The sequence below is a fragment of the Epinephelus fuscoguttatus genome, linkage group LG12 (genome assembly GCF_011397635.1).
Source record: "Epinephelus fuscoguttatus linkage group LG12, E.fuscoguttatus.final_Chr_v1".
Lineage (NCBI taxonomy): Eukaryota > Metazoa > Chordata > Actinopteri > Perciformes > Serranidae > Epinephelus > Epinephelus fuscoguttatus.
The window spans coordinates 17,678,111-17,690,235 of NC_064763.1; the positions used below are offsets into that span (position 1 = coordinate 17,678,111).

Genomic DNA, 12,125 nt, shown 5'->3' on the forward strand with positions numbered 1-12,125 from the left:
ATCAACATGTAAAAAGACTGGAGTTTACAGTGTGTCTATGACTCTATGAGATGAGTCAGGTAAATCCAGGGGTTGATAAACAATGCCTGAATTTCCAACCCGGTCTCACTCCGAAGCTGTCGAAATCCGACGCTCAGTCAGTGACTTCCAGCATCAGACACCACCAAAAAAAGCCGTCCTTTTACATCGGCATGATGCACAGCCGGTTGTGCGGCATCAGCGGGAGACGTGATGGGACAACAATGACAGTTACGGTGGCGGAAGTCTGAGTAGGGCAGGTGGGAGGGGTGGTGGGTGGGTCCAACAACCACTGACTTTCACCCGGGAAGCCAGTGTTTGCTTCCAGTGAGATAGTAAAGCCAAACCCTGTTCTTTTTTCTTCAACCCAACCACGTGCTTTTGTTGCCTAAATCCAACCACGTGCGTGTGCCAACATGTGTATTTTGAAAACAGACAATACATGTAACAGGCAGAAGTTGACATGGCATCCCAGAACATCAACAACCAATGCATCCAGGGTACCTTGCACCTCCTATCTCGACGTAGAAAGTCCATGACCAAACGTGGAGATGTGATGAGGTAGGAGTGAGAATGTGTTGGAATTTTCCATGTGGAATTCAAACTTGAAGGGTCATCCTTTCTATTTAGATGACAGAAACTGAAAAACTTCTCTGGCATCTCTCGAAGATACTTTTTAAGTTCTCTAAAACCTAATGCAGACTACACAGCTTTGGCCCAGATAAACTTTTGAGATCTGCAACCCTTGTGTCATAAAGGAATCCATGCTTTGCCCCGTCATAATGCTTTGTCTTGTCTGAGCCATTCTAGGATGCATCTTGACCTAGTTATGAACTGTTCAAGACACTACAACAGTAAATGACGAACATGGTTGGTTGAGTATATTGGAGAAAAGTCTGAGACACTCTGTGTCAGTACCCAAAAAGATTGTCAGGAAAACAAGGGTGCGGAAGGAGGGAAGCAACAAACACTCCAAAACAACACAACATGGCTTTAAAGAAGGCAAAGACCAGCAATGGTGTTACCCATGTCATGTTGACACAAGAGATGGACTGATGGACTCTGAACTGGCATTCTGGCATCATGCACTTCAGTCAAAGTTCTCTACAACTGGAATAATTTTGTAATCAGTAAACCTCATCTGAGATCAATTTATGTAGGTTGTGGATGTCAACATGACAAGAGTATGCAACAAAACATCTTGTTGTGAGCAGTATAAAGTCTGGACAGGCTTTGAGTTTGCTTCCTCTTCTAGATCTTTTAGTTTCCAGTTCTTTTCTAGACCTTGTATGTCCATGGTTAGTTCTGAATATTTGTTTGTCAAAGGAAACCTGGGTTTATGTTAAGTAATGCCTCACCTCAGGCTCCCGATAAAGACACAGTTTGGTGACTTTGCATAAAGCAGGAAGACACTTATAGTGTCCATCAGTTGCTCGGCTAAACCGAGCCAACAGTCAGGTCCATTTATTCACTGCACAGGTGAAGAAGCTCGCCAACATCCAAAACTGTTCCTCAAATTCAAGCTGTCTAGCCATCTTCTAGAAACTGTGAACCAACTTAGCCTGGTTAAAATGACACACACGATCTTATTTCTTTAGACTGTCCAATGGATCAAACAATAACTCATTACATTTCTTGCCCTGACTGTTTCCTGTCAGGGTCTTCCTTCAGAACCAACTCAGAGGAGTTGGATCTCTCATCAAGATCATCTCTGTCCATGCATTCCTTTCATCAAGCTCTGTGCAACAAACCCTCCCTTCCTCTTTAATATCCTCTGACCTATCTGTATACTTCAGAAGAATTCCTCTATTTTCTCTTTCTATCAATCTTCAGAGACTCCCTCCTCCTCTTGCTCCTTCACCCCCTCCTCTTCTTTTGACGTCTCCATACATCTGAAAGAACAGCTCCATCTCTCTTTGCAGTGTGTTGTTTCGGAGGTCGGCATCGGCTTTGGCTTGCTCCATGTTGCGGATCTTGATCTCAGCGACGCTTCGACTGCGCCTCTGCTGCTCCAGGCTGACCCGCAGTATGGCAACCTGCCGCTCCAGGACATCATTACAGCGCTCCAACCTGCAATACACATATATACCATACAGTGTATATACTTGTACAACAAACACTTGCTAGATGTCATACTTTTGAAATATCAGTTAAAATAAGGGCCACTGTGAGTATTTATATATATTGTCTCACCTCTGTATCCTGGCCTGGTATTCAGCCTTCTGCCTGGCCATCTGGAGCCGCAACTCGGCTAGGAGTGAGTTAGCATCCCTGGGCTGTGATTGAGGCTCAGGGTCCTGGAGATCTGGAGGACCAGAGGGTAGGAACACATCTGAGCTGCCTGTGCTGAGAGGGCTGTCACTGAGTGCACAACCGGAGGCTGGGGAGTTAGGGTGGTGGACATCATCATCATCATCATCATCATCATCATCATCATCATTGTCTTCATCACTGTCATCATCGTCGTTGTTGTCTTCATGAGCATCATTATCACTGCTTTCCTCTTCTGCTACCTGACTTGATGGTAACCTTTCAGGTCTCTTTGGTGAGACATCAGGACTAGCCCCGCCCACGGCTTCACTGCCTTCATCTAATGGTAGCCCCTCGTAAGAAGACCATGAAGAAGATGAGTCCCTTCTCGGCCTCGCCTCCTCTAACCTCACCTCCTCCTCACAAGCTCCAATATGGCCTCCTGGATCATTGGTTTCCTCAGTGACACCTTCCATCCTCTGACATGGAGACACTCTGTCCAGGTTGTCATAGGCTGAAAGGTTGCTATCCTCCTGATCCTCACTGCTGTCCCTGCTGGCTGTTCCTGGCACTGAACCCTCTTCCTCTGCAGCACCACAGGTCCAGAAACCAGTGCTTGTCTCTGCAGGGCCAGGCCAGGCCTTTGCCCAGCCCAAGAGCATCGGTCTGGGACTGGAGCCATCTGACAGTGGGTCTTGTAACTGGAGGCTGGTTGTAGAAGATTGAACATTTGCAGGGGACGGTCCTTGACCAGCGCGGTGCTGGTGATAATCTAGGTTGTGTCTGTCAGAGTGGTGCTGCAGGGGCTGACTGGAGGAAGGTAAAGGGTAGAAGCAGTTCTCTGGGTGAGAGGAGGTGTAGCGATGCCCAAGAAATTTCTTCTGGCCAGAGGAAAGGTCTGATTTGGCAGCAGCAGAGTAAATGCAGCTACAGAAAGAAAGAAAAGGGAAATGAATTATTTCAAGATGATCCACTCAAAGATTTTCTCTCGACTAAAGTCATTTCTCTAGAAAGGACCACACTAAAACAGCATGATTAGAGGTTTTGTCATGTAAGGTAGAATTGGGCATTGAGGACGGATGTGTGTCAGAAAAGGAGTGAACATTGGAAGAAAAGGTGCTTCGCTATGTGTGTGAACAGTATCCTTGAGATATGTGTGTATGTGTAGTCTATCCTTTTTCAGGTCTCCATGGTGGAGTTGCCAGAGCACCAAAACAGAACATGAGTCCATGAGGTGTTTGCATGAGATCGTCTGAGATCGTCTGAGATCGTCATCTGTGGAGAAGCTTTGTTAGAGCAGGTCTGCTGTACCTGGGGTTCTGTTCATCTTCAGCAGGCTGTCCTGCCTCTCTGGAGCGCTCTACAATCAGAGGCATAGAGAGCTGGCGGAGGCAGGGCGACGGGTGGAGATGAGGCTGCCTCAGAGCACTTGGTGATGCATGCGGACCTCCAAGTGGACGGGCAGAGATGGGTGGGGGGACTTTAGCAAACAGAGACTCGTGCTCTCTGATCAGCTCCAGCATTAGCACCTGGACCAGTCCTGCACCTAGAACATGGATAGAGAGATATTCTTGACAAAGAAGATACTCGTCAAAGACACATTCTGTTCTTTTAGGTTTTTTATCATTCACTAAACCAACATTGAAAACCCTGACCCACACATCACTAGTGGAGGCTATGGTCAGCTTGAATTGATACATCTCTGCAGCATGATCCAATATTGCTAAATACAATGCTTGTGTATCAAGTCTCATTTCTCAACTTCTAGAGCTAATAGGTAAGCACCTAGGTTGTTTTCAGCCAAGGCCACCTTGTGTACTTCTCATTAGAATATTGCTCTAATGAGAAGATATAAAGACATAAATCAAAACTACTGTGTAGCTTCTTCTATGTGGGTAAAACATCTTTCATATCATTCCAATGAAATTAGTTTGTTTTAACATGTTTCCAAAAAAACCCATTCTTACATTGACATCACAGATGCTACACAAAACACAAAAGAGAAATGAATCACTCTGTGCTTTCTACCTCCCATGATGCTTTGAGGATCTTCAGCTTTGCCACGGAGGATGTTTGGCCCGAACACTGTAGCCAAGTTCTGGCCACTCATCTTGTTACTGCTGGAGTAACTCTGGACCTCATTTAGAAACCTGCACACATTCACAGGAGCCTTATTAATACTCTCTGAATGTTCTTCCTGTCAAGGCTGGAAAGCCTCTGAAACATTAATAGTCCTTTACAGGATTAGAAGAAACCCTGTTTTTGAGGTGATAGATTCTGCATTTAATCTATAAATTTGGATTAACCTTCTTACTTGCTGTTGTTTTGAACGCATTTACAGCAGCCATGTAAGCATAAACAAACATTCAGGAAGTCTCAAGTTTACGCATTTACATCCACTGTTTCCACCCAATATTCCATAGAACGGGACAAATGATTGAATGAAAACCTGGCTATATATTAAGGTAAAAGGGAGTCTTACTGGCAGATAAAGTTGAGTAGGTTGAAGTTTGCAACTGGCAACTCATGAAGAAGATTCCTCAACTCCCCCAAAACCTGAGAGAGGAAGCAATGGGGAAAAATAAGAGGACGTGAGGATGGGAGCCAGGAAGGGGGGAAGAAAAGAAGCATTGGTGCTACCATACTAAAAGTTTTTTATATGTTTACTGGAAGGATGTAAGCAGCAAAAAATGTTGCACAGAACCAGCAGAAGGCAGGACAGGGATAACTGATGTAAATAAAGCAAAAAGCTTTTATAAAAATGGCTTTGCAATTGTGTTTTATTAGTCCTGCAAAATATGCCAAAGGTAAGATTAAAGAATGACTTAACACCAGGCTGAAACAGTGTTTTGTTGCACCTGTAAACACACTTAACAGTGATGTCACAGGGTCCCACAGTGCACCTACACATTACTGCAGCCAGGTGAGAAGTTAAACCACTGATGGTCAGCAAAGACACGATTTTCAGGGGGTGTTATGTTGCTCTAACTAATGAATCCTTTGACAGCATTGTGGACAGAGCTGCAGTTACCAGTGTGCGGTTGCTCGACAGCTTCTGGCCACAGAGTAGGAAGTCCTGGTAGCGGCTGTAGGGAACCAGAGGCTCTGGCAGCTGTCGGAGGTAGAGCTTCAGTAGTGATGCTACTGTGTGGACGTCTGTACTACTGCAGGCAGAAGAAACAGCAAGCTAACTACTTTCACAAAACCGACTGAAGAACAAGTGAGTGGAAAACAGTACAGGCCAAATACTGTACCTGTCAAAAGACGGTCTCTCCCCTGCATCAAAAGCCTCCTGCAGCTCTTTGACCAGACTGGCCTGTCCGGGCTGGCGAAACAAGCCCACTTCATGCAGGCCACGCTGCCGGATAAAGGTCACACACTGCTCCACCACCAGAGGAACCAAACGCACCCCATAACGTCGCTCATACAGCACTGTCTCCTCCAGTCGCTGACCAAAGACCCCTGTGATGCAACTGTCACAGTTATCCTCACAATGGACATTCACCACAATCAAAAAATATACAAGTAAAGATACTAATTATGCAAAATTGTCCATTTCTGAATAGTATATACTATATAACTGGGTTATAATTATGGATGCATTAATATGTTTGTCACTTTAATGGTGCACCTGGATAAAGGTGGAGTTAATATTAGTATACTTAATATATTGCTGGGGCGGCATGGTGGTGTAGTGGTTAGCACTGTCGTCTCAAGGCAAGAGGGTTCCTGGTTTCAACCAGGAAGGATCCCTTCAGTGCGGAGTTTGCATGTTCTCCTTGTGTTAGCGTGGGTTCTCTCGGGGTACTCCAGCTTCCTCCCACAGTCCAAAGACGTGCAGGTGACTCTAAATTGTCCGTAGGTGTGAATGTGAGCGTGAATGGTTGTCTGTCTCTGTGTGTGTTAGCCCTACGATAGTCTGGCGACCTGTCCACGGTGTACCCCACCTCTCACCCAATGTCACACTTTAGGAAAACATCTGAGCACCATGTGTGCGTCAGTGTTTGTGTACCTGTGAAAGGGATCCAGACTCCCTTGTTGAGGCTCTTCAGCCACTCGTCACCCTGACCAGCACTGTTAGATAGAAAGAAATACGAGCCTGGGCTGGCCAGCACATCTCTGTTACCTGCGTATAGACAAACATGGAGGGGGCTCGTCCAAGTCTCGAGCTTTTACGACCAAGTCACAATGCAAGTCAACATGCAAGTGGCAGTAAACCCTTAGGTTGTATCTGAACAAAGAACAAAACATGAACATGGGAACACTCAGCACCTATCAAACGTATATTAAGCCCCACTATCAGCTACCATTAACACACACACACACACACACACACACACACACACACACACACACAGTACATTTTCTTCCTCACCCCTTCTCCCTATCTTCATCTCGTTAACACACTTCTCCCTCATGTCCCATAATGCTCCGCTGTCTGTCCTCCGCAAAGTCACATCAAACACACACAGACATGTACAGCACATGTATGTATGAAACACACACACACACACACACACACACACACACACACACACACACACTGTCACCTCAGATGGAAGATCCTGAGTCAGCATTTAACAGATGTCGCTGAAGGGCGACACACACAGCTCGAGTTCTAGAGGGATTAACAATTAATATGTTGATGGTTTGTGTGTGTGTGTGTGTGTGTGTGTGTGTGTGTGTGTTGGTGTGTGTGCGTCTTACCTTTGTGGCCTGTACTGTCATGTTTCCAGGACTTGAAGCAGCTGAGTCCCATGCTGCAGCGCTCCTGCTACGGTTACTACGTTAATGGTTGTAGATGCTCAGTGCAAATTATACACAATAATGGGAACTTTTTTCTTTTGATGCCAACATTTCTTTAAGATAAGAGGGCAAGACAGCAGCGGTGCATAAAAACCACATCAGTCATGGTTTTTCTTTTTCATCACCCTTCAGTTTTAGGTCCTCATTACCACCCAGAGTCTCAGTTTCAGCTTGTAGCATTTAGACTGAGTGTGGACAGCTCCTGGTTTCTTAAAATCCTGGAAGATGTATGGCCACAAAGAGAGGACAGAGAGGTCCTTGGTAGATATTTAACCTCAAGTTCCTCATGGATATTGTCTTAGAAGAACTTAAAGAGGCTCTTGGTTGATAGTCCCTTAAGTATAGTGTATCTCAGAGGTTAAAAACCCTTAAAAAGAGTGAGAGGAGAGCATATAAACCTGAAAGAGAGCTTCCAGGTAGTTATACAGTTCCTGGTGGGTATTTGAGATAAAAATACAGTATCGTGTAGGACATTCAGACATTAAAACATTACCGAGAGGACCCAGAAAAGGATTTCCAGTCGGAAAATGGTTCTTTGCAGATGTGTAGCCTTGCAGAGAGGTTCCTGGTGTTCATGCTAACCTCAAGTTAGCCTAGATGGACAAAAAGTGTTAAAGAGAGGATCATGGTAGATACAGAACCTTAAAAACAAGCTTTTTTTAAAGGTTTCTTATCATTAAAAAGAGGCTCCTTGTTGATAAAGAGAACTTTCTTGTGGATATGAGGCCTTACAGGAAGATATTAACCTCAAAGGGAGGTGTGTCCGATGGACGCCAAGCCTTAAAAGGAGACCTTTGGATTCAGGATCACACCTTCAGGAGCGATTCCTGGCGGACAAATCCTTTATGTGAAGTTCCTGGGTGATGTAAAGTCTTTAAAGGGGGTTCTGTGTGGAAATGCACTGTAACAAGAAGTTCCTGGTGGATATGGGGAGAAAAGTCCCAGGATGCTGCAACCTTTCCCAATTTAGCAAACACACAACTCTTCTCAAACCATTCTTAAAACATTTTTCCCTTCTCTCCTTGGAAATCTTCATCGGCCTCGGATGCACAGACAGTTTCTGATTTATTAGATAGAGTCAACATTTCATTTCCAGCATGTGTTTCCAGCCTCCTCCTCACAGGACCCATCTCTCCGGGTGCACCGCAAACACAAATGTCCCTCTGGTTTCCAAATAGTTCCTGACAGAAAGTACAAAGAAATGGTCTCAACATACATGTACCTTCAAAATGTTCCAAGTTGCTCGTTGTAGGAACTTCTTCAGACTGAATGCTCTTCTTAGTAGAACTTGGACAAGGTACCTCAAATAATTTTGGGTGCATCAGTCCACATCCACTACCCAAGATACCCAATCTTCATTTGTCCTTTTGGTGTTTTAAAGGGGAGAGACTTTGTGGAGAACACACCCATGAACTGAAAACTGTCTCTGGTCCACTAAAGCAGCAGGAGTGAGATGTCTGACTTTGGCATCCTATCTTTGGAGTATATCATGATGGCTGTCTCAGCATAATTCCACCTGTCTGTTTCTCTTTATTTCTGTCTTTTCAAATTATACTTCTTCTCAGCAGCTGTCAAAAAGTTCAACCATCCTGAAGGAACATTATTCTTTTTTCTTGTCTCTTCCGCCGGCCATAGAGTCAAGCTACTCCATCCAGAGAGACATTCGTAGCACTCCCTCCTGCATCCTTGTCTCCCTCTCTGTCCTTTGCTTTATTAGCTCTCTAAATGTACGCCCTGCTCCATCTCCAGAACACAGTCTACACATCTGAATGTCCACATCTTCGTCATCCCCGTCCCTCTTCTTCCTCTCCTCCTTCACTCCGTCCCTTTTTTCCTTCCTATATGTCTCTCTCCCGTTGTCCCTCTCTTTGTCCCCGTCTAGCTCGTCCTTCTGTCTCGTTCCCACTATCCTCACCCTCTCTCTGTCTCGCTCTCCCTCTCTCTCCATTTCCCAGCAGTGTGTGTGCCCCCTTGTTGCCCCCCTCCCCATTTACCTCATCAATAACCATGCTGTGTGTGTGTCCATGTGTGTGTGTGTGTGTGTGTGTGTGTAGGCTGTGCATTAGGAAAATTGGTTCTCTGCGACGCAGTGCTGTTTTACCAAAGTAATCACAGCTGATGGTGAGAGAGGGAGAGAGAGAGAAAGAGAGACAGAGAGAGAGAGATGATCTGGCTCAAATTCTGCTGCTGAAGTATGGTCTGCTGCTGCAGCGCGCGCGCACACACACACACACACACACACACACACACACAGTCACCATGATTCAAGTGGACATAAAAGCGAGAAAGGCTGGTCGGCCCAGTCAACTTTTGAACTCAATTAAAGTATGAGGAACCTCTCCCTCAGTACAGTCTAATTCAATAAACCTCATTGCCCTAAAGTACAGTATACAGTATACTGCTAAAGCTTTGATAGTAATCAACATTTGCAATCAAATATTACAGTAACACTTGTTCCGCCTACATGCTAAAATACTTACCAAACCAGTGGTGGAAGAAGTACTCACATCTTCTCCTTCAGTAGTAGTGCAGTAGTCGAGTATTTCTAAACTGTGACAAAAGTAGTGCTGACTGCAGGAATGTTCGCCGGAGCTGTTGCCTTTGAACTGAATGCTCATTTCACTACCATAAGCTGTCTCCAATGCCATTTCAATGAATTTGGCAGTACATCCAACCAGTCTCACAACTGCACAAGTCAGCAGACGAGCTTCCCTGAGATGGCTTTTGACAGTTTGTGCAAAAATTCTTCAGTTGTGCATGAATTGTTGCATCAGCTGTTTGGGTGACTGGTACCAGAAGATCTTGCAGGTGAGGATGCTGGATGTGGAGGTCCTAAGCTGGTGTGAATAAACGTGGTTTGTGGTAGTGAGGCCGGTTGGATGTACCGCCAAATTAATGGCAACAACATTGGAGATGGGTTATGGTAGTGACATGAACATTCAGTTTATGGGCAACACCACTAGTGGACAACCCTGCAGTCAGCATGGTAATGGCACGCTCCCTCAAAACTTGTGTAGGAGGGGGTGTGCCGGTGGAGGAGCTCAGACAAGTAGGGGGGAGCCAGGTCATGGAGGGCTTTGAAAGTGATGATGAGAAGTTTGAAGTGGATACGCTGGGGGATGGGGAGCCAGAGGTTATGAAGCACTGGGTTGATGTGATCACAGGTGCGGGAGAGTGTGTGTGGGAGTCTGGGGGTCCATGTGGAGGAATGAAGGTGAAGGGAATTGTGTGGAGAGCAGGTGAAGCTCGCAGACAGGTGAATGGTGATCCTGGAGCACCGGAAAACACAGGTCAATGGCACAAAAACACAAAGATGCCAAGTTACAAGAATAAACTTAGTCAACAGTGATGCGTAGCTAGCTACCACAAAAAGTTGAACCACAATCTGGTGGTGATTGAAGAGCAGGGATAGAAATGCGGCATGTGGATGAACTGATGAGAGGCAGGTGTGCTTGATGAGCTGATAGCATACGGGTGCATGTGATGAGCAGAGCCAGGAGCCAGGGAAATCACAGAGGGAGACCATGCCCACACCTGCACACACAGACAAAAAACGTCAAGATGATGTTGGCATGACACATTTGGAAGATGTTTTATTTCAGTCACTCAACAACACAACTTAAAACCAACAAATATAAACGTCATCGGTTGACAGTGTTCTATGTCAAATTGACGTTGGCATTAGATGTTGTCCTGACATTGAATTTTGGTCACCAGACATCACAACCTAAATTCAACCAAGTACCAATGTCTAAGAATGTTGGTGGTCAACTGGGTAGAGGATGTTTTTACTTACGACCCTGGAAGAAAACCTGGAAGACAAAAAAAAGACCTGTTTCAGAACAGCTATAGATGATTTAGCCAAGATGATCCTAACTTGCAATTAGAGAAACATCATGGTCATGGTTAAAGGAAGCCAATGTTGACTGTTGGTAGGAGACTAAATGCAATGGCAATCTCTGGTGTCAAAGGCAAACACTATGTTAGCCTGACTCAAAAGGTTTGCAGTGATGTAACAATGTCTGACAGACAACCAAAGGTCATTGTCAGGTAAACAAAAAAAATAGGTCATTTTAAGAGTGACAGACTCACAGCCCACTAAATATCAAGGCTGTTCTGTACGTCCGCTTGTTTGTGTGTGTCTGATAGACTGAATTCTAATCACAGCTGAGAGCTTTCACATCTGTCTGTCGATACAACTGGCATACTCTTCATTACAAAGTGCTGCGTGTGTGTGTGTGTGTGTGTGTGTGTGTGTGTGTGTGTGTGTGCTCTCCGCTAAATGAAATCCGTCACCTCCTCTCCTCTTCACCGTGACTGCATGTCTGTAATGAATCACATGCATGGAAATATTGCTAACCAGGAGCAGTCACTTTGTCTCTGTCAAGAAAAATTGACCTCACTGTCTGCAGCTTGGAGAGAAAACACAAAATTCAACAGCAACGCCCCCAAGTGGTTACACACTATAACTACAATATGAACCACTTGAACTATCCAGTGGAAACAATGGATAATGGTGGAAGACCTACTCTGATCTGTTACTCATAATACCACATTGTAAAAATACCCTATTTACAAGTAAAATCATTCAAAATCATACTTTAGAAGCTATTAGCATGAAATGTACTTAAAGTATTAAAAGTGAAATGCAAAATTAAATGTGTATGCATCCACACAAATGGGTATGTACATTATAGGGTGCAAGAGGGTAGTTATACGCACATCACTTAGGTGCAAGGCTGGCACAAAAACATGAATGAAAAAGAGGTAAAGCCTGCACACTTACTCCATGCCACAAAGCAAACAACGTTTCGATCCCAGAGGGATCTTCATCAGGTCTGAATGTACATTATATAACCATGCACACATGCACATATATATAGAATGATCATAATGTCAACAGTGCACGCCAGAGTTTGGGAGTCCTGACAGCAAAAGCCTGAGCCCCTCTACTTACAGAATTTGTCCTGGGAACAGCGAGAGGTAGCCGACAAGATTATCTCAGAGCACGTTCAGGCTCATAGGGTGTTAAAAGATCCATTATGTTCTCT

General features: G+C 44.8%; 1 protein-coding gene across 1 annotated transcript; it reads right to left on the reverse strand.

The window, feature by feature from the left end:
- Nucleotides 1-585: 585 nt before the first annotated feature.
- LOC125898370 (rho GTPase-activating protein 22-like) lies at nt 586-7,027 on the reverse strand. The gene is made up of 9 exons (XM_049592157.1): nt 6,976-7,027; nt 6,281-6,394; nt 5,523-5,730; nt 5,300-5,432; nt 4,751-4,824; nt 4,297-4,418; nt 3,580-3,814; nt 2,212-3,195; nt 586-2,088 (listed from the first exon to the last, which is right to left on the reverse strand). Exons 1-9 carry the CDS (start codon nt 7,025-7,027, stop codon nt 1,848-1,850), a joined length of 2,163 nt encoding a protein of 720 aa, XP_049448114.1. The 3' UTR covers nt 586-1,847.
- Nucleotides 7,028-12,125: the final 5,098 nt, after the last annotated feature.